This window comes from Dipodomys merriami, unplaced genomic scaffold (assembly GCF_024711535.1).
Source record: "Dipodomys merriami isolate MVZ:Mamm:240054 unplaced genomic scaffold, mDipMer1.0.p SCAF_1, whole genome shotgun sequence".
In the NCBI taxonomy this organism is placed as follows: domain Eukaryota; kingdom Metazoa; phylum Chordata; class Mammalia; order Rodentia; family Heteromyidae; genus Dipodomys; species Dipodomys merriami.
Genome location: NW_027202270.1, coordinates 38,117,553 through 38,140,826, shown reverse-complemented (window position 1 = coordinate 38,140,826; position 23,274 = coordinate 38,117,553). Strand labels below are relative to the sequence as shown.

Genomic DNA, 23,274 nt, shown 5'->3' with positions numbered 1-23,274 from the left:
TAAACTTCTAACAAATAAATTAACCATATAATTACATTCCTACATTAGCACATTTTAAAAATTTGCAATAAGTAATCATTAAAACTATAATAAAAAAAAGCAAACCTTTTCAGCATTTGAGTGAAAAGCTATAGCCATTTCCAACCTATGCACTCTCTCTTCAGATGCTATTGTAAACTGTTTCCATACTCTGTTCAGACGAGGAAGTGTATCCCCAGAGGATCGGGAAGTGCAGCGCAATGACTGGCACAACACAACTGTGGCCTGTAGCAACTGTCTACCATAGTCGTAAGTACTCTAAAAAATAAAAGGTAAACAGGAATTATAGCAACAGAATTCTTTAGAGTAGAGGAAAATTGTGAGAGGACTGTGGTTGTAATTGCATGGCAATACAGAAATCAGTGCTGAATGAATCCAGTGACACTTATTACTATAAATGATCTGCATGCATAAATAATGAAGTGGAAGATATATGTTCAGGCTTGTTCATAAATATCTATCTTTTCCAGTATCTCCCTCTCCTTCTGTTCTCCCTATAAGACTCTGTCAAATTCCACTAGTCAAAAAGCATGTGAGCTCACTTTATTACCAAACCAAGTAAGTGAAATTAGGCACTGTATATTCCATACAGGAAAGTATAACTGTTATAATGTAAATACAATTTTTGGAAAAATACTTTAAGCTATGGTTGGCCACAAAACAATTCTTTAACTACAATGCTAACAGTAGAAAGATGCACTAAGTGGGCTTCTAATTTATGACATGAACACATTTTTCATATGAACTTCTGTGAATGAACAGTTGAACTGCCCAAACAATGTAATGTGTATCAGAGAGAGCAAACCCGTATTTGAGAGAGCCAACCTTCTCAAGTTTATGGAGGCTAGTTTTGATGTGCCAGCTGACATTTTCTTATTTCTCTGATATTTTAGGAATATAAAATATAACCTTCTCTGGGTCATGGGTTAAGGCACATTATAATCATGCAGAAAGTTATTTAAGCACTGAGCTTGTAGAGAAGGAAGATAACCAGTTCTGTACCTGTGCAACATCAACAAATTTTCTATGCTTTTCCAGTAAAACTTTTGTTTCTTGAGCATCATCTCCCAATCTGATGTGGGTCTTAAGCAGAGCATCCAGAAGTTCACTTAGCCATTCTACTGCCTGAATGAAATACACACAGAGAGCAGAAATTATAACTCCTATTATAGTTTTTTGTTTTTTTAGTTGTGGGGCCTGAACTCTGGACCTGGGCACTGTCCCTCAGCTCTTCAGCTCAAGGCTAGTGCTCTACCACTTGAGCCATAGCGCCATTTCCAGCTTTTTCTGCTTATGTGGTGCTGAAGAATCGAACCCAGGGCCTCATGCATGCAAAGCAAGCACTCTACCACTGAGCCACCTTCCCAGCCCTATAGTAAAATAGTTATAGAAAGATTACTGTCATGTGATTAATTAATCCATCAAATATAACCTAAGTTCTTTTTAGGGACTGGTGGGTAGTACTGGAGATTGAACTTAGAGCTTTACCTTTGCTGGACAGGGATTCTACCAGTTAAACCACATCCCAGTTCCTTTTGCTTTTGTATTTCAGATAGCATCTCCTACTTTTGCCCTTAAACCTCAATCCTCTTGTCTCAACCTCCTGAGTAGCTGGGATTACAGGTGCATGCCACCATACCCAGTCAGGTTCTTAGTAGTTATTTCAATCATCGTGGTACTTATGTGAATTCTCCCCTACTTAATTTTTTTATGATCTAAAGTCAAGACCCATGTTCTTTTAAAATTAATATCACATATTAATTAAAATCACATGCATTTCTGTAATACAGATGTATTGGGATATCATTACTGATTTATATTACTCTATTTTTATACTGGTAGCAGGGCTTGAACTCAGGGCTTCATGCTCTTGTTTGTTTTTCTTGAGCAAGATTGGCCCTTTACCTTATGTCAGACCTCCAATTCCAGCTTTTTGGTGGTTAACTAGAGATAGGAGTCTCATGGACTTTTTCTGTCCAGGATGCTTAGACCCACAATCTTCAGACCTCAGCCTTTTGAATAGCTAGGGTTACAGTCATGAGCTCTCAGTGCCTAGCTTTGGTTTGTGTTACTCTTGAAAGCAAAAATTCCCTCTACATCAAGTTTTGATATTAAATACACAATACAGCAAATAGTCTATATGGCACTCAAAATTCTCTTGTGAGTAGAAAGCAATGTACTTTACCAGCCTTTATTCTGGAATGTTACTAACTTCCTAGTCAACAAAAACAAAAACAAAAACAAAAGCAATAAACATTCCTAATCTATCCAATAGATTTCATTGAGAGAATAGGTCAAATGAGATGAGTAAACTAACTAGAAATTCTCAACTTTATTTTTCACAGCATAAACTAAAATCTGATATAATAAACTTTCTTAGAATTGTGAGGAGTACACTTTATAGCCACCTATGGAAATGTAATCATATGAAGAAGTTACCTGGGCAGCGTCTTCTTCACATTTAAACAACTGCACCATTTGAAGCATCTTTAACCTTCGCACATCTACCATGTCTTCACATCTAACAGACCCAAACATAAATTTCATAAATTTAGTTGATCATCTGGGTTTTGATGATGCTTTACTTATCATCATCTGACACACATGTTTTATAATATACTAAGTACTTAGTCCTACACTATGGAGTCTGCAACTATTTTGTATTGACTTGTAAAAATTTAAAGGACATTTAAACTATATCTATGTTACATTAAAACCTCAAAATACCTGATGGTTACTGAATGAAAAACCTCCTGAGGATAGCATGGACTCTGCAAAATATTGAAGCAAAGCATAAACGTAACAGTACACTAACCCCTCCCCAAGAAATCTCCACTGCCAATCTGCATTAAATAAGCTTCAAACAGAAAAATATAAAGTTTCCCAAATACTAGTTTAGATGATAAGGTCCTAAGGAAATGTTTAAATGAACAATTTTCATCAAATTGTATTATCTGGCACAATATTTACTTTTTGAATTAAAATAAATGCCCCTACCTACAAGGTTAAGGACAAAAAACAAATTCCACTGATCTTTTAGGTAATGGCAGGTTCTGCTGGTTTATATAATTTTTTCTTATGTAATTTTAATCTTTGACTTTGTAATACTTTACAAGTTGCAATTGGCAAATTGAGTTACTAAAGAAATCCTTAAATTCCTAGTTCTGTATGAAATGAAATGATAGCTCATTAGCTCAATGGCTACTCCTTCTATAGCAAACATGAGAACTATGGATATATGACATTTTACAAGACACAAGATGAAAAATATATCAATATAGATGAAACTCAGCAGAAATACCAAACGAAATGAAAATAGAAAAGCACATTTCTCCAAAAAAAGTTTTCTTAAACAAAGCGGAGTCAGATTTATAAATTGGAAATACTTGAGTATATTATTATCAAGAAAAGGGGGAAAAGGCACTTGTTAGCTGAACAAATTGTCGAATAAGGTATTATAATTGCATATAATTACATTTATCATTAAACCTACTATATGCCTATAACAAGTAAGAACTTTTATTTTGTATGTGATAATTTATCTTTCATTTTAATATCCTGTTATCTTGGTAAGTTTAATAGACAAACTTTGCCTTTGTTTCCTAAGCTGCATATCTTCCATCACTCCTTGTATGTGGTCCACATTTTCTTTATTTTCAATAGTTACATCCTTTCCATAGGCCCAGGATGCCTGGTTGGAGATCTGGTCCAGGAGACCTTGACCTTTTTCACGTAAACCTTGTAATCCCACATCTAAAAGAAGAGTTTAAGTAGAGTTAATCTTTTAAACAATTAAATGCTTTCCCTTCCTCAAATAAGTCCTCATAGCAGACAGTATATTTGGATTCTAAATAATCTATGAAGTCTAATAGCGTCTTATAATAAGCTATGTTGGTTTGGAATCCTCTGAATATTTTAAGTAAATGAGCGTTAAGTGGAGCTCTCTCTGTCTCTCTCTTCCCAAATTCTCTCTTAAGAGAACTTTTCAAAACATAAACTCCATTGAAAAGAACTACTTTTAAAAACTGAAAGAAGGAAACAAAAGAATTTCTAGTTCTACAAAATTTTTATGCTTCTCTAGTTTTCCTTTTCTGCTTTTACATGTTCTTAACGTTATGGACAATGATGCAACTATTATTTTAAAAAATGAACAGAACTTTACAATGTTACAAAACACACAATTTATTATCAAAGTATAAAGACTGTAAAAAGGTCAGTCCAGCTCACCATAATAACAGAAAGCACTATTTGAATATGTTTTTAGTATTCCAAATTAGGTAAGTATATAAAAATTATCTTTTTAAGGAAAAGTGTGGCTCAAGAAACTTGGAACATCCTACAATAAATTTAAGAGTAAGTTTTATTTGACATGCTAATTATGTATTCTTCATATATTAGATTTACAAAGGATTAATTAGTGAGTAAAATGCCAACATTGTAATGTTTTTTTAAAATCAGTTCCTTAGAGTTGTTTTCCATAATCTGGTTCAATTACATATCATAACTTTCCCCAAATTCTCTGCCTTAAATTACAGTGCCTTCTGTCCTGCATCAACAGATAGTTCCTTTCCATTTTCACATTCCCACCTAAGGAAGTTCACTACAATTCCTATTGTAGAAGCATCTAAAAAGTATTGAGGCCAATTGACAGAATTAACTTAATGAACTGGGATATACTTCCCTTGGAGATTATGTAACTCTGGCAACATTCCCAGAAACAAATGCACAGAATCAAACCAACTACTTTTTCCAGCACAAGGTTAGCATATAGCAACAGAAAAAAAAAAACCATGGCATAAAACACAGTTTGGGGCATACAGGGTTTACCACAGAACACTGCACAACTAATTACAGTTTATGCATGCAGTACAAATAACTGTGTATCCTAGTATATGCAAGACACAGCACTTACAGGCATGGCTGAGTAAACAAAAAAGGCCAAAGGCTCAATGAAGGGAGCAGTGACTAATCACCATACAAAATAAAAATTTTAGCATATATTATACTCCCTCAAAGGAAGGAAACCTTTTTATCCTATTTGTTCCTGTGTTGTTTGCAAATAATTAGTTCAGTATAAGTTAATTGTCTAACCATGGTAATGATATTTTTAAAAAGAACTCTTATGCTTCAGCATTTTTAAAATCTGCTTACCAACACTTTTCAGCTTCTCTTCAAGTAGTTTTAAAGTTTGCTGAATCGATGCTCCATCAGCTGGTGCTACATCTACGCACAACATCCCTAATAAGCCATCCAACTGCTGAGACAACTAAAGCAGAGGGACACCAAAGAGATAACCCTGATATAATCAGCATCTAAAGTGTTCAATGATTAATGAGGCTTATCTAATGAGATCATCACAATTACACAAGAAGGACTATGTTATTAAACGACAAGAACAAATAATCAGAATATATGTTATCTTGAAGATGGAACACAGAGATGCATGCATTACAAAGACAAATAAGTAGATCCAGGTCACAGAATGCAAAAAATTATTGATGCATCCATTTCCATCTCTATTACAAAGCATATACATTCAGAAACAGAATGAAATGTATCTATTAGCTTAAAATATTCTAGTTAGACATTGAAAGGTTTAACTGAATGCAGACTGACTTAAATGTTTTAAATCAAAGAATTTTTTCTCATTACACTCACCAGCAAATTACTATTTGAGAAAAAATAATTAGGAGGCATGCAATTCTGCAAAAACCATGTGTAGATTGCTCAGATCATCTGAACAAAAAGAAAGCACATAGAACACTTACATCTTGGGCAACACCATGAAATTCAAGAGCTGCTTGTAAGAGATTTTGTCTAAATTCCAGCTGACTAGCCTGCCGGTAGCAAACATCACTAAGTTGTTGCTGCAAAGACTTCAATTCCACAAGATCTTCTTCATCTCCTGCATTCAAGAGTGCTGCAATTTGCTGATTAAGCTCTACATATACTGCGAACCATTCCTGTAATAGAGATATTATAAAGTAAAGATCAGATTGGTTCCTGGAGGATGTAGTTGATAAGCCAGATAAGCCAAGGAATCTACACAAATGCTTTTCTAAAGCAAAATTATTGAAATTAATGATGAAAAGTTTCCTACAACTAAGACCTTCCACTGTGATCCCTGGAATTCACTGCCAATACCACAATCTCCTATATGTTATTCTGGCCTTGAAATGGTTCTGATCTGAGTGAAACCTGTCCTCACAGAAAACACCATCCTGCAGCTCTCTTAAACTAACTACTGTTTTTGGCCCTGACCATACCACAAGCCTAGAGGCCAACTTGTTCCTCACTATTGCCTCAAAGACCATTTCTTCTCTCTCTGTTCTCAAGAGACCAGATCACTTTTGAAGTGCATGCTGAAGACTTTATCCCTCCAGTTTCCCTGTTGTATCCCCTCATCCAAAGGTGTATGGCAAAGGCCCTGACTTCCTTTCCAGGCTAGCTTTCTTAGTGATGTCTGTACCACATTAATATCAACCAACACTCAGTTCCCTTGACTCCCTCCCTCCATTCAACTATCTTGTTCTATGCCCATCTCAGCCACCTACTCCACTGGCCATCAAACTGATCTTACACCACTATAAATTTCTAAAATCCTTAATTTCACAAGTCCTATTCTCTGACCTCTAGATATTGACTCTAATTCCCCTCTTCTAAACAAGCACATACCTATAGTCCCACAGGTCCCACCCATCTGCTGACCTCATTATGTTCTACTGTCCAGCACCTGGAAGTCTCTGTTCTCACTTCCATCTTTGGTCAAAGGTTATATTCACCTCCTAGCATATAACTTATGCCATGCCCTGCCCTCCTTCCTTTCTTCTATTTGGTCTGCTGGTCAAAACTTGAAAACTGGTTTCTCTGCTTACCTTGTGATTGTACCAGAGTAGCTGAATGTGCATAGTATAGTAACATGCTGCATAGCAATGGTCAATGAAAGACCACATACACAGATTGTACATTCTAGTGACATGGCAGCATGAACATCATGCATGCTAAATGCACTCTGCACTCTGTGATGATTATACGTCAGCAAATTTGCCTGAAAATGTATTTCTGCAAGTATTTTATCATTGTTAAGTAACATGTCCCTGTATGCACATAACTCTCTTTTTTAACTTGTAATGAAAGAATGTCAATCCTTTGGGAATTCTTTTAAGTTCCCCTAGTCCAGACACTTTCCTATTTGTCTGCTTAGTTTTGATCTTTCACTCTTTAAACTTCCAACTCTTTTTATCTCCTCACTTGCAGTCAAAAATCTTATTATTTTTCACTTGAAATAATAATTATTAGTGAATAGTGATTATACATATTAATGGATTTCACTGTGGTAGTTCTACACATCCACACATATATCCTGCTTTGACTGCATCAGAATTATTTCTTCATTCGCTTGTCTTCTCATTACATTCACTAAAGTTTAAGAACCACCACTGTGGATGATACTTTTTTCCTGGTTTAAAGATATTCAAATATGCATAGTCTCTTGCAACCTGACTAGGAATGTAAACATAATGTAAGCATGAGTTTGTCTCAAAGAAATGAATATCTGCACTCTGATATTAATGCTAAAGGTTGTCATAAAGAAATAAATAGCTCCCAGGGATGGGGTTGGAAAGGACCAGATTCACGTAGATTTAACCAAAATGTTTCTTCCTAGAAAATAAAGGTACAAGACTTTAATGAACAGGCTGAATTCCAAATTAACTCTAGCCATTCACTGGTGTGCCTTTTATGTACATTTTCTGTATGTAAAAGAATTAATTGAGAGCAAAATAGAAGTAAGCATTAAGATTGGAGGTTTGGGTTAAGATGGTTAAGCAGGAAATGAGCTTGAAAGATGACATTCAGTGTTGACAAGCCTGAATGACTGACACTGCAATTGTAGCAGCAACACACAACTGTTGAAATGCTGAGTGTTCACACTTTATGCCATGAGACAAGAATTTTGATCTAGGAGGAAAGAAGCATTACTGACGGGTAAACAAAGGAATCAGTATGAAATGTGCCTCTGTTGCTTTACATGAGGTATTTCCTCTTTGGAGGAAGTCAGCAATGTGGGATGACAGGATGCTGATGAATGCTGAAGTGACTTCATTATGCTGCTGTCCATCACTATTACATGCTTTCCCCCCCCCACACTTACCTCACCCATAAAACAAAATTAGATTTGTTACTGGATGTAAAGTTAGATTTGTTACTGGACTTAGACTTAATTATCCTTATAACTTTTTGTTTTGAGGACATATGATTTGATACAGGTATTTTTCACTACATAGCTTATGTTTGCCTTGAACTCACAATCTCCTGCTTCAACCTTTTGAGTGCTGAGATTCTAGGCATGCACACTATGCTCAGTGTGAACTAAAATACTTTAAATTTATTATCAGATACTCCAATCACTTCCATATACATTACTATTTTTCTGTTGTGTTGCATTTACAAACCAAATGACTCATAATCCTTGTGAATGACCTCCTAGTAGGATTTCCATTTTTCTATATTAGTACCAAATAACTAAACAAATCTGAATTTTTAGTGTTATTTCTGCATTAATCTTTTGTGTGGAATCTAAAACTTAATACTTGACATTATAAAGTGATGTGAAATGGCATGCTAAAATTTTCCAAATTTTATCATTATTTAATCAGCAAACAATACTAGAAATTTATTATCAGTTCACATGATATAAAAAATCCAGTGAAAGTTTTAAACTGTTTAATTTTATCTGCAAAGAGAAAAACAAGTTTTAAGTGAAATAGTAGACTACCTTAAACATCACAGGCATAAACACTAATCTAGTACAAATCCATTCTCAAGGTGACAGTGCAGTGCCACCTGTTGGTTAAAGCAGCACAATTCTCTTTTTAAACATTACTCTAGAATGGAAAATGTCAACTCTACCAGTGGGAAGAACCACACCCCATGTCCTATGCAGCTTCAGTAACTGTAAACTCATTGCCAGTCCTGTTCTATTCATTTTCCCATTCAACTGGTCCCCACCTCCTAACTTTGCAACAAATCCCAAATACCATACATGCATTAAAGAAATAAAATTCATAATAAGCTAACAATGCTTCTTTTCTTTGGGGGTGGGGTGATATACTATGTATACAGCATGTATATACTATGTATATGTATGGATGTTCTCAAGTATTTAAAGTACAACAAAGAATATAATTTTTTTATTTTATCTTTATGTAATATACAATGAATTTATATTCACACAGCTTTTTTTTATGGGTTTCCCTTATTTCAGGGCCTGAGAACTGTCCATAAGCTCAAAGGTTAATACTCCACCACTTCAGTCACAGCTCAACTTCTGAGTTTTTGGTGGTAAATCATGGATTTTCCTGCTCAGGCTGGCTTTGAACCACTATTCTCAGATCTCAGCCTTCCAAATTACAAGGATTACAGGCATGAGACATTAATGCCTGGCTCTTTTTTTTTTTTTTAATGCCAATACCAAGTTTTAAATTCTGAGTCTTGTGCTCTTGTTTAAATTTCTTGTTCATGGCTGGTCCAATCACTGGAGCCATGCCTCCAGCCCAGCATTTTGCTGGCTAATTGGAGTCTTCCAGACTTTTCTGCTTGAGCTGGTTTTGAGATCTCAGCTTCTCTTGGTTTCTTTTAGAAATTAAATACATATAAATATTTTCTTTAGCATTTTCATGTAACATGTACCCTCATTAAATCAACTTTTGAAATACTAGCATACCTAATTTCTTTGATCAAGTCAAGAATATTCTACAGCAAATATTGTTTTCAAAAACCAAATAAAGGAGCAAATTATGCGCTTAAATTACACTGTGGTAAAATGCTCCAAAATAATCCACAAAGTTCAAATAAACCACAATCTATGTAAAAAGAAACAAAACAGCATTATTTTATTTTAAAAGTTACAACCAGCCAGGCATGGGTGGCTCACACCAGGAGGCTGAGATCACAGTCAGGAGGCTGAGATCTGAGGATTGTGGTTTGAAGCCAGCAAGGGCAGGAAACTCCTCTGTGAGACTTTTATCTCCAATAAACAATTAAAAAGAAGCCAAAAGTGGTGCTGTGACTCGAGTGTTATAGAGCTTTCCATGAACAAAAGCAGCTCAGGGTCAACTGCAGGCCCAGAGTTCAAGTGCCAGGACTGGGAAAAAAAAAAAAAAAGCAACAAAATTAAGAGATTTTAACTCCAGGAACAGTATATAAGTTAAAGATTTGTATTATTCAGTATAACTATTTTTTTTACAATAACTGGACCATAGTGGAACCATATATATTGGACTGAACCATACTGGAACCCATAAAGTACATAAAATAACATTTCTATTATACATTTCATTTTTAATTTTTTTTCATTTTTAAATCTTGTATAAGTGCTAATTACAAAATCAGTGAAGACTACACATCTATCTTGTTTAATGTTAAAACTTGTAATACCTCTTTTTTAAAACATTAACCTTCAGACAGATTAAAAATTCTTTAAGGTACACTACATAGGTCACCTACTAATACAACTAATTATTAAACCTGATTGGATGAATATATAAAGAGGTAGCGGACATGGTATTTCATATCTAGAATCTTAGCTAGTCAAGAGACAGATCAGGAGAACAGTGGGAGGCTGGCCAAGACAAAATTAGCTATTTGAAAGACTTTTATCTCAATAAATAAGCCAGGCAGGATAGTATGTTCCTGGGTATAGGTATGAGGATCCTGGTGTGATATCAGCTTTGGGAAATAAATGAGAGACCCTATCTGAAAAAAATCACTTAAAGCACAATAGGGCTGAGGGTATAGCTAAAATAGTAATGTACCTATCTAGCTAGAATACGTCCCAGTACAAACTTCAGAATAAATAAATCGGTAAGACAGGGGTAGGAAGGTGGCTCAGTGGTAGAGCGCTTGCCTTGAATGCTTGAGGCCCTGGGTTCAATTCCTCAGCACCACATAAGCAGAAAAAAAAGCTGGAAGTGGCGCTGTGGCTCAAGTGGTAGAGTGCTAGCCTTGAGCTGAAGAGCTGAGGGACAGCACCCAGGCCCAGAGTTCAGGCCCCACGACCGGACTCAAAAAAAAAAAATAGATAAAACAGATAGATAAGAACATAGGTAACACTTTGTGGAAATTAAACAATATAGTATCTCTTGAAAAGAAAATTGTCAGGTATCATTAACCTATATCTTACAATAGGTGAGGTTTACTCATTCACGTGTATTCTAAGGAAAATATGTTAGTTACTTTTTAATCTTCTTTAGTTAAAATATACATTTTCTAACGATATTCAACATTTCATTACCACTTCAACTGTGGAAGTTGAGGGACATTGTGGACAAAGGATATGCAGATAGATGATTCTCAATTCTTATGTGGGTCCAGAGTGTAGCATTTCTATTGACCAGTATTTTCAGATAGAAGAGAAATGAATGAATTCTAGTTTTATTTTCACAAGTTTGCATTCAGTCTATTTATAGTCACCATAAGAAGCAATATGGCTTGGGATAGAGACCTTATCCACCTACTGGAAGAATTCTCAGCAATGCAAGGATTGCTGTGACACAGCAGCAGCTTAACAGACCTCAGTCTCCTTCCCAGAGCAAGGCGCTCCATTTTAAATTCTCTGCAAGTTATTGCAGGATCAATTTATTTCCCAGTTTTTATCAGAGACTTGTCTGATGGGCTCCTTCACAAGTACATATGTGCATCCCTAAATGAACAGAGAACAGAAAACACTCTGCACTCAGTCAGTCCTTGTCAGCTGTGTTTAATGTAGAGATTCTGGGGTCTTTCTCAATATCTAACTGTAATACACATTCATATTGCAGGGCTAACCTCTCTCTGAGGACTAATGCACAGAAGCTTCAATTGGGAAGAGGAAGGGAAAAGGGGAGAGGACAAGACCTGTTTTCACTGTATTTGATCCTGGTGCCCTGCATCTTGTATAAACATTTTTCTAATTTGGGAAGGGGAAGGAAATAACAAAATGCTGAAACAGCGATACAGGTTGACCCATTGTAACAATGAGATTTATAAGACAGTATGTTGAAAATGAGCTCTACAACTTGGGAGGGGGGAGGAAATGAGGAGGTAGGGAGGAAAAGGATGGAAGGGGACAAACAAAGGAAGGGGTAACAATGCTTGATAGGAAATGTACTAATTACCTTATTGATGTAACTGTAACCTCTCTGTACAGTATCTTTACTATAGATAGATAGATAGATAGATAGATAGATAGATAGATAGATAAATAGATAATAAAAAGAATGGTCTAGTTGTAGAACTCTATTTCCATAACATCCTCTAGACGTCTGTGAGATAAACTAGACATTCAGAGTAACCGGGAGTGGATTTGATTATATGCATGTATGAAAATGAACCCAGAACCCATTATTTTATATAATTACTGCATGCTAATACATATGTTTAAAATAACTTAAAAAAATAGATGTTTCTACTACAAGGACTGACAATGGTTTTACTTTTTTTTGTCTTCTCTTTTTTGGTACTGGGGGATGGAACCTACGATGATCCTTTTGCTAGGCAAGCACTTTGCCACTGAGTGACATCCCAGCCATTACTGTTTTTCTTAACCATTATTTTTTCACAGCCCTAGCTTTCAAAATTTCATATAAATTGTGGGATTTATAGCAATATAATTGGTATTAGAAACAAAATGAACCCCCTAATAATATGTTTGACGTGGTCAAAATATAATTTATGACCTCTACATTTTCAACTTCTTGTATGTTATGCCATACAGCAAAGTTCACAGTGATGTAGCACTTAGGACCACACTGGCTTCTAACAATGCACATGAACAATCATCATATTACAACCGGCTGAGTTTTGGAAAAGCCTCTCACACTGTGCTGGCTCTCAATTTCTTCATGCTTCTGCTGCAAGGCCTGGGAAGCCCTGATGGAGTCCCCAATGCCCCACTGGGCTCTGAGTTGTTCTGATCCAGGCCCTTCAAGCCAGTTCACAACCTAGAAATCAAAGGAGAAACAATGTTCGACAAGAAGTGTACTCATTACCTTACGTATGCAACTGTAACCCCTCTGTACATCACCTTGACAATAAAATTACATTTAAAAAAGTTTTAAAGTGAACAAGAGCTTTTCAAAGTTTCATTCTAATTGGTTTACCTTCCCCAAAATTCATTATGTATTTCTAACTTCAGTTCCTTAAAATTCTACTGCATTGCATAGGCAGTAAAATACTTATTTTAGAGTTACACAGCTAGAATAGAACATTTCCCCAATCTGTAGCACCTTAGGCTTTTAGCTATCTGGTTATCTGCCAGGCTTGTAGAAAGCTGCATGTTGCTATAAAAGAAGATTAAAAAATTAACTTGTGATAAGAGAATTAGACAACTGCCACAGTTAGAGTTAGAAAGGACATCAGAAATGACATTGATCAAAGTTCTCATCTACCACTTAAGAAAACTAAGGTTTAGATAAATTAAGTGACTTGCCTAAGGTATTACTGAAAAGGTAGGACTATAAGTCATATGTCCTGACTCACCATCTAATGTTTTTCCCAAAGCACTGAAAAAATTAAATGAGAATATTAACAAAGTTAAACCCTACTTTCTTGCTTTAAAAAGAAAACTAATGACTGGCTGTAGAATTATGCTACCATAACATCTTCTACGTGTCTTTGTAGTAGTAGCTAAACATCCAAAACTATCAGACATAGGGTAGGGACTAGTTTACCAGAATTCAATATTCCTTTCAGCAGCGTCCTAAAAGCAGATATGAGAGAAGGTCCATGCTGAGTAGATCTGGAAGTCATTCAGCATCAAAAGTTCACACCCAACAGGGCTATGCCCATTAAGACAGCTAGTGACCTCAAACATACCCAAGGCTAGGCATCTTGGTCCAGAAATATTAATAATCCTCCCAGTACAGATCTAGCGTAAACTTTACTTTTTCATCAAGTTTACAGAAGAGAACTAGCCAGTTAAAGATCTCTTTCTCATGCAAGAGAGAGGGTTTTGCTAATTCTGCACACAAAGTCAAACTACAGAAGGAAAAAATATAGTTACCAAGCTTTGCCTATTGCTGAAGAGAATAAGGAACTTTAGGGATTCTAGAATCAATGAAAAAAGGAATTTAAAGAATTCAAAAATCAAGGTATAATTCAAGAATCAATGTGTGGTTATACCTAAAGTTAGAATCTCTCCCAATAATTTAATTGAATAATATTTTAATTTGGGTGTCTCTGTAGCTTACTATTCTGGACTCAGTAGATCAGCTGTCCTAAAAATTGTGCTAGCAATATAGTTCCACTGTGCATTTTTATTATTTCCTGGTAACATGTATTTGAGCTTTATTTTTCCTTTTTTGTGTGTGTGATACTAGGGTTAGACTCAGGGCCTCACATTCGCTAGGCTGGTACTCTGCCACTTGAGACACAACACTAGCTATGGCTAGCTTCCTGCTCTGGTCTCCTCCTACTTCATTCAGGCTTCCTGTCATTGCTGGAATCAGAGGTACGAATCATCAAGTTCAGCTTTCCTTTATGAAGATGGCATCTCTTTGATTTTTTTATCCTAGATGACCATAAACATTAATGTTAACTTCCACCATCTTCTTTTAAGGCTGAATGTTAGAAAACAAAACTCAAAACAAAAAATGCCAAGATTATTGTTGACCACTGGAATGGCTCTATGTGCTTGAACTTTCCTTTTGTAAAACTGTTTTTAGAGTGCTAAGTTCATCTGAAAACTTAAGGAGTAGGTGTTCTTTAGAATGCAAAGGAATGTTCCTCAACATCTCTTTCCCTACTCTAATCTTTTGTAGGAAAAGTCCTAGGACCATGTTTCTGCCTGTTAGCTTATGGAAAGGATCAATGTACAAGAGCCAGATTAACAGTTTTGTTTGTTTGTTTGTTTGTTTGAGGAAGACAGCCTGAATTCTGGATTCTGGGTCTGTATTGACCAGTTAAAAGACTTTGTTTTTTCACTTCAAACGATGCTGTTGATACCCACCATGAAGAGATGAAGTCACAATTACATCAAAAATTGAATGTAAGACATTCATATATTAGATGCCATGAGTAACTGCTAGCTTCTTTTTCTCATTTTGGCTAGCCTAGCTCCACTTCACATTTATATATTCCAATAGATCCTTGGATTTCTTAAGAAAGTCCCTGAACTACTGTATCCAACACTTTAAAATATTGAAATAAAAAAAAGCTCTACAGAAGCATATTTAACATTTTAAAAAAGTTTCCACTCCTTTTTTGAGAACCAATATTTTCTCAGTTATTATAATTATGTTATATAATAAAAGATACAGAGTAAGACCTTGTTTCAAACAAACAAAACAGAAAAAAACACTGAGATAAAAATGAATTTTATGTATTTTAAAGTTATTTGAATACAAATACCAAATTCTAAAAATAACAAAAATTAAAACTTTAATTAAAAAATGAATTATGTGGTTATTACAAGCCTAAGATAACATTACTAAGCATTTCAATTTTGATTTTGGAATACTTAAGAAACAAAAGGAAGCAAGTTACTATCACAAATTGTGTGTGTGTGTGTGTGTGTGTGTGTGTGTGTGTGTGTGTGTGTGTGTGTGTGTAATAACAGAGGAAAAAAATCATAGCATATGCTATGATTTAAATATGGGCCTCAAAGATCATGTTTTGGAAATGTAAACCCCAATGTAACAGTGTTTAGGGATGGATAATGCCATTATTACTGGAATGGACTTGTAATCAAGGCAAATTTGATCCCTATTGCCTGCTCACTCACCCCTCTCCATTCTAGCAAGCTTACGTTCCTTCTCTATTTGTCTATCTGACTGTCTCTTTCATGCATGCTCTACTATCCTTTCTCCTTCCACTCAGAGATGACAGCAAGAAGGCCCAGACATATCGTTCTCTTGACCTTGGATTTCTCAGCCTTCAGATGTGTAAGAAATAATCTCTGTTCTTTATAACTACTCAGTCTCAGGTACTATGTTAGCAGCACAATAAGGAGGAGCTAAAAACATAAAAATAAATGTTATATAAAGCAAGACATCTTGACATAAAAACCCAGTTATATAGCTGGGCACCGGTGGTTCATGTCTGTAATCCTAGCTTCTCAGGAGGCTGAGATCTGAGGATCACGGTTTAAAGCCAACCCAGGCAGGAAAGTCCCTGAGACTCTTATCTCCAATTAACCACTCAGAAAACACAAAATGGTGCTCTGGCTCAAGTGGTAGAGTGCTTGCCTTGAGCTGAAGAGCTGAGGGACAGCACCCAGGCCCAGAGTTCAAGCCCCACAACTGACAAAAAAAAAAAATACTTATATAGTCAAATGCTTATATAGCTTTAATGCATACAGAAGGGAAAACAATGGAGGGGGTAACAATGTTCAAGAGGAAGTGGAAGTGTACTCATTACCTCACTCATAAATTAAAAAAAAAAAAAAAAAAAAAAGAAGGAAATTTAGCTTAATATTCAGCATCAGTAACATAGACACAGAAAATACACTATTTGTAATAGATAATTTGTAATAAAAATGATGTGAATTGATGCTGATGTCCCCGTAAACAAGTCTATTTAAATGCATTAATGATAGTAGTTTGCCAAACTGTGTTATAAAACTTAATTTCAATCACACCATACTCAGTTAATGTTCATATTAACTTACTCCAAAATTAGTTCTAGAACCAATTCATAATAGTATGAACCCCAAGTGGTTACATTTACATGCAAAGTTCAACCCAGAAGATGTGCTCTTAAAATCTTCCATGAGAAATATTTGCACAAAAATGTTTTGTGCTACTCACTATGTTTTCATAGCCTGAAATGTTTTCTAAGGACTGCAGAAAAGAATACTGGGAAATACACAGGCATAAAACAGGTAGAAAGGAATGTTAAGCAAATGTCAAGCCTCTGACCTTGAGGAAAGGTTTAGGGACTGAGAGCCCAGCCTCCTGCTTGTACATTTATATGACTTGGAATGAGTCTTATTTTGCATCTAAGATTGCTCTCCACAGTGCAAGAAAAGCACATGGAAATAACATTTGCAGTGATTACTGCCACAGTCAATAATGAAAATAACAGTCCCACATGTTAGTGAAATGGTGCTTTCTGCCACCCCAGAGCAGGTGAAATTTAGTCAAATTTAGTCATAATCTTCACTGAAGCAGCAGTAGAGAACCTATTTGCATACCCTAAGAAGTCTGAATCTGCCCATCTGAGCTGTGGGGAAATACTGTAGTTTATCGATCAGAGATAGCAATCCCTCTGGCATTATGTTTTTAGTGATAAGTCAGAGAGCAAAGAAATGTGGAATAACTCAATTTTCACTGATGTAACAAAAATAGGGATATTCAACTTTATAATTATCTCTGTATGAAATAAAATTTCACCTTTCTATCTCCTGTCTTTATGAACAGACACCAACTTACTTTTAAACTATTCACAGGGTTCTATATGGTTATAAGACGGTAGCTCTATGTTGTTTAATGTTTCCCAATATGCAGCATTTGGCCTGACACATATCTTATTTTCAATGACTTATAAAATATGGGGAAAACACAAAACAAAGTGTTGTGTTTTAAAAATATTTTACCCTAGTTTTCAAGATAGTATAGTTTATGCTATATGACCAACATATTACCAATATGTTACTGTAATTAACTTTAAGTAAATTGAAAATTATTTGGGGAAAGGAATAGAATTTTTTCCTTAAACTGATCTCTGAAAAACAGAGTGCAGGAAAATAGTACGTGGTGAATATTAATGTTGCAATTAATCCTTTAATCCTCATAAAGAAAACTAAACTGGGTATAATGGTATATGGCTGAGTGAGGAAGAGCTCAAATTCCAGATCAGTGTGATTACACATTGAGACCCTGGCTCAAAATAGAAAGACAGAGAGAAAGGAAGAAAGGAAGATAGGAAAATAGGAAGAAAAGAAAGAAGGGAGGAAGGGAAGAAGGAAAAAGGGAGGGAAGGAGAGAGAGAGAGAAGGGAGGAAGGAGAAAGAAAACTAAGCTACAAAGAAGTTTATCTGTTTTATATAATAATCATTTTATCACAATTACACTCATTATAAATATACCGTCAACATCTCTCTTCTATCATTTCATTGAGCCGGCCCGCCATTTCAAAGACAAATTTATCAACTGGGAGCTGGTGGCTCATACCTGTAATCCTAACTGTACTTGGGAAACAGATTGAAAGGAATGAAGTTCTAGGCAAACCTGGGAAAAAAGTTCTCCAGACCCCATCTCAACCAATAGCTGGGTGTGGCCAGTGGTTTGTGCCTGTCATTTCAGCTATAGGGAAGAACAGAATTGAGAGATTTGCAGTTTCAGACCAGACTAGCTCTTAAAGTTCATGAGACTCCATTTCATAGAAAAGGCTTGGTGTATGGTTTTATTGAGTGAGCCCATTATCCTGGCTACAACGGGAAACAAAAATAAGAGGATCTTAGTCTAGGTTGGCTCAGGCAAAAGATAGACCTATTTTTAAAATAACCAGAGCAAAAGGGCTGGAAGGATGGCTCAAGGCGCAGAGCATTTGAAACTTTGAGTTCAAACTCCAGTTCTGAGGAAAAACAAAACAAATCATTTTTGTCTCTTTTTTTTCATATTCTTTTATCCCAAATAGAAGAATCCTTTCATCTACATTCTCTGTGATTACATCCCAACAGTGAGAGCTTGTTCAGTGACAGGCACTAAACATGTAAAAATTATCATCTTTAACCCTCCTAACAGTCTCAGTCAATAGACATTATTATCATTATTATTGCTGTTGCTGATATTATTGTTACTATTTATTCTCTGCTTACTAAGGAAGAAACTAGGGCATGAAAGTTTCTTCTCAGCTTGGACCCAGAAAAGGATAAACCCAGATAATCTGGGTTCAGAAACTGAATTTTGTATCATATGCCATTTTCTGTCTTTTTCGTTTAAAAACAACACAGATAACCTCAAAATAATTGCCTAAAAGTTACTTTAGTTTAAGATGACTTCAAAGAAAAAGTCACATGTAATTAACACATGCTTAGAAATCTTTCTACATTATGCAGTAAGTCATGATGCAGTAAGTCTTAATCTTCTACCTAGACCCCAATATTTTTCTTGATCCAAATCCTTCCTTCTTTCTTTTTTCCTTCCTAAGACATCTGTTGCTTTAGTTCATTAGTCAGCAAACAACAGCCTATGGGTCAATTCTGGCCCATCATCTGTTTTTTAAATAAAGTTTTACTAGAGATATAAGCCTTGCACATTCATTTAATGCCTATGTCTGCTCTTGCACTAGCATTTTAGAGCTAGGTATCCCTAGCTACTTCAAACACTATTGTCCACAAAGAAAAACCCTGGGTATTTTACATAAAATGTTCACAAACATCAGAACAAGATCTTGAGTAATGTCTATTTCAATAGAAATAAATATAATAACTGTTATTAATTGAGTGTGAGATTTTTTTCTAAATACTGGCTTTTCCTAAAAGGTATTATTATCTGTTTCAATTAAGGAGTAAAAGAGTGCTACTGGCACTCAGCGAACATTTATATTTTTAATTGCTATACTTAAAGGTTTGTTTTTGTAATTATTCAATAAAAATTCAAAGTAATCCATGCACTGGTAGCTCATAACTAAAATCCTAGGTAATCAGGAGACTGGGACTCTGAGGATTACAGTCAAAACTAGCCCAGGCAGCAAAGTCCATGGTATTCTTATCTCCAATTAGCCACCAAAAATCTGGAAGTAGAGCTATAGCTTAAGAGGCAGAAAGCTAGCCTTGAGTACAAAAGCTTAGGGACAGTGACCAGCCCCTGAATTCAAGCCCTAGAACAGGCATATGCATGCGTGCATGCGTGTACATGTGTACATAGACCCAGACAGATAAGACAGATAAGACAGAGAGACAGAGAGACAGACAGACAGATACACACACACACACACACACACACACAGAAACCCTCAACATAATCTGAAAATCAAAAATGCTTCCCATTAGTATTACATCCATTAGTATTTTAGCCTATTACCTTAAAAAGTTAGTTTTTAGAAGACTGACTCAATTTGTGGCATGCTTCTCTAATACGCACAAGACCCAAGATTAATTCCCAATACCAACCTCCATCAAGAAAATAAAATTCAATTTTAAAAAGGCCAAAAATTCATAAAATTAAATATATTTAATACTTCCTGTTGATATCATAAAAAAATAAATTCAAAATTAGAATGTTTGCATTATAAGTATCATTTTCTAGGATAGCAAATTGTTTATAATGACCAAACTAACAACAAAAAACTCTCATTTTGGAAGTTTAGAATAAAATTTTAGTAACCCAATAGTACTTATTGTAAGAATAAAGAACCACTAATGTTTATTACTACTTGTTTTGAAATTCACTCCCTTAGCAGGCTGCATGCTCTACAGAAATATAACCTTTATGAAGATAACATGTATCAACAAACAAATAGCTAAAAACATTCTGGAATCCAATTTGAAATATCTTACAAAGAGTAAACACTTAAGCAAAAAGTCTGTTACATAACACAATCAAGGAAAAAAACATTCTGAATTCTGAAGAGTTAGATGTATTCACGCCAGACACCTACCTGCATGACCTTCTGCTGAATCTCTTCTAACTGTGTGCGCTTACTACGCTGCCGACAAACTTCCTGGTAGCGAGTATATTGCTCTCGGAGGGAATCTAATAATTTCATAACCTGTGGCTGTGCAAGGAGTTCATCATCCATAGGAGACCATGAGACCCCTCCATCAGAGCCATTAAATCGACGCTGTTGTAATTCAGATAATAATTCATGCCCTTTACAAACAAAAGATTCTTGTAATTAATACCCACAAAGAAATACAATTCTTATTTGTCAATCTTCTAAATTCTAGTACTTCATTTGTGAAACCTATCAACCTATCCATAATAGTGAAATATAATAAAAAGTTTACATTACAGCAGTAGTTTATGTCCATAAGCCTAGCTACTCAGGAGCCTGAGATCTGAGGATCTTGGTTCAAAGCCAGCCTAGGCACCAAAGTCTGTGAGACTCCTATCTCTAATAACATAGTAAAAAAGCTGGAAGTGGAGCTGTGGCTCAAGTGGTAGAGTGCTAGCCTTAAGCAGAAAAGCTCAGGGACAGCACCCAGTCCCTGAGTTCAATCCCTAGGACTGGCATGAAGAAAAAAATATGTATTTTAAATAGAAAAGATACATGTAGACATACATATATAACCACATGTATTCTGTATTTATGTCCTAGAAAATAAAATGCTCTCTTATACCATAAATATGCATTCAAAAAAACAAATCGTTTAAATAGGGATACAGGTGGACCCATTGCAACAATGAGATGTACAAGTCGTTATGTGGAAAAAAGAACTTTACAATTTTAGTGGGGGGGGAGGATTGGGTAGTGGGGTACAGGGGAGGGGATGGGAAGGGATGGGAAGGGGAAACAAAGGAGGCTACAATGCTTGGTAAGAAATGTACTCATTATCTTGCCCATGTAATTGTTTCACCTCTTTACAGTATTTTCACAATTAAAAAAATTAAAAAATATGCATCCATATATGCTATTTTACATAGTAAATATAATCTATAGGTGGAGATGTTTATCATACTCTTGTTATCAACAGATTTATTACTCAAGATACTATGTCAATCATCTTTCCCAATTGTAAAATTACACACTGAGACTTTCTGATGGTACTAATCTCAGTAATATGCTGGGGAGGGGGGCGGGTTCAGTATTGATCCACATCATTTAATCAGCACTTGAAGAAAAGTTGACAGTAAAACAAATGAATGATTCATATAAGGAGAAAAGGTTACATCGCTAGTATAAACTAGTATTTAAATAATCTACAGGAATCACCCCAATATATTAAGTTGAGAGGCTATGCTAGTATGAGCACCATACTGAATACCAAACTGATGAGGAAATAGAGCACACACATGGGAAATGAAAATTATAGAATGTGTTACACTAGAGCTATGAACATACACAATATTTTAAAATAGGTAAGTTAAAGATTGTTTTACTGGGACAAAATTGTTCTGATTTTATTATTTGGGTGTAAAATAATAAACAGATATTTAAATTCTCATCTTTGTAAAAGAAAAAATTCTAAATTTAAATAGATTTCAATACACTAAAACAAAACTTTAAAGAAAACGAAGAGAAAAAAATCCAGATTGTTCTCTAGTGTATTATTCTTTCAGTTCCTACCTTAATAGTGAGTAGTAGCATATAAAACAAAATTAAGTGGCATATAGTTAAAATTAAAGTAGAAATTTCAAAGGCCATTTTTAATTCAATGGCTTATAAAAGCTTTCAAAATATTAAATATGTACATGGAATTAATTTTAATATAGGGTAGTACATTAATGACAATCTATTGCCTTTCTAAACATATAATATAGAGGTTACAAGTATTTCTTTGTTCTCTGACTAAGTGAAATCTACATCATATTGGAAAACTTAGGATATCTGAGTCAATAAAACTAAGGTACTCTTTACTCTTCATTACATTTTACAACTGGAAAAATACATTTTAAAGATTTGTGCAAATGAAAAAAAAGGATTTGTGCAAATGTTAAAACACACCTAAATGTGCTCACAAATCTCCAAACACATAAGTAAAATCCATTAATTTCAGAATATTTTCTCTATATTTACAATTACCACCTATAACATTTTCCTTGTGAATACCATTTCTCCTAGAAAAACAGCACAGCATTTTTATTTCAAACAACATAATTGGAAACCAATGTGCCTGGGCTCAGGCCAGAATTTACTAACTTTGTAGCCTGCATAAGTTCTTCAACCTTTTACACATCAATGTCCCCTTCTTAAAATTAGGACAATAGTACCTACTAGACAAGAGGGTGTTCAAGAATAAAAGAGATAATATTTGAGCATAGCCGCTTTACAGTCAGATTAGAACTATGGTGTTTCCATTGGAAAAAGCTCCAATTTGTTCTCCTAGAATTTTGTGAAACTACTAGAGGTCATTAGGATGGAATTGTGTGTACATTACACAACCCTGAGAACTCACTGTTCTAGGACCACTGTGAAGTGCTAAGTGCTTTTTACTGTGATGGTATTTTAGATCTGTTTTGAACTTGTCTGATAAAGCTTAATACTTACTTGACCTTGAACAAGTTAATTATTTATCTCTGAGGCTTAGCTTTTTCAAGTACAGACAAAAATAATATACTATTCGTTTAAAGGCTGGGAAGGTGGCTCAGTGGT

General features: G+C 35.1%; 1 protein-coding gene across 4 annotated transcripts in view; it reads right to left on the bottom strand.

The window, feature by feature from the left end:
- The window catches only part of Sestd1 (SEC14 and spectrin domain containing 1), a 101,400-nt gene that overhangs the window by 7,345 nt on the left and 70,781 nt on the right, over positions 1 to 23,274 (bottom strand). For all 4 annotated transcript variants that reach the window (XM_070019949.1, XM_070019967.1, XM_070019959.1 and 1 more), the window contains 8 exons: positions 20,620 to 20,831; positions 12,897 to 13,019; positions 5,808 to 6,002; positions 5,191 to 5,305; positions 3,633 to 3,792; positions 2,479 to 2,560; positions 1,042 to 1,164; positions 106 to 297 (listed from right to left, as the gene is read on the bottom strand). In XM_070019949.1, coding sequence (XP_069876050.1) covers positions 106 to 297; positions 1,042 to 1,164; positions 2,479 to 2,560; positions 3,633 to 3,792; positions 5,191 to 5,305; positions 5,808 to 6,002; positions 12,897 to 13,019; positions 20,620 to 20,831 — 1,202 coding nt within the window. The remainder of the gene's footprint in view (positions 1 to 105; positions 298 to 1,041; positions 1,165 to 2,478; positions 2,561 to 3,632; positions 3,793 to 5,190; positions 5,306 to 5,807; positions 6,003 to 12,896; positions 13,020 to 20,619; positions 20,832 to 23,274) is intronic.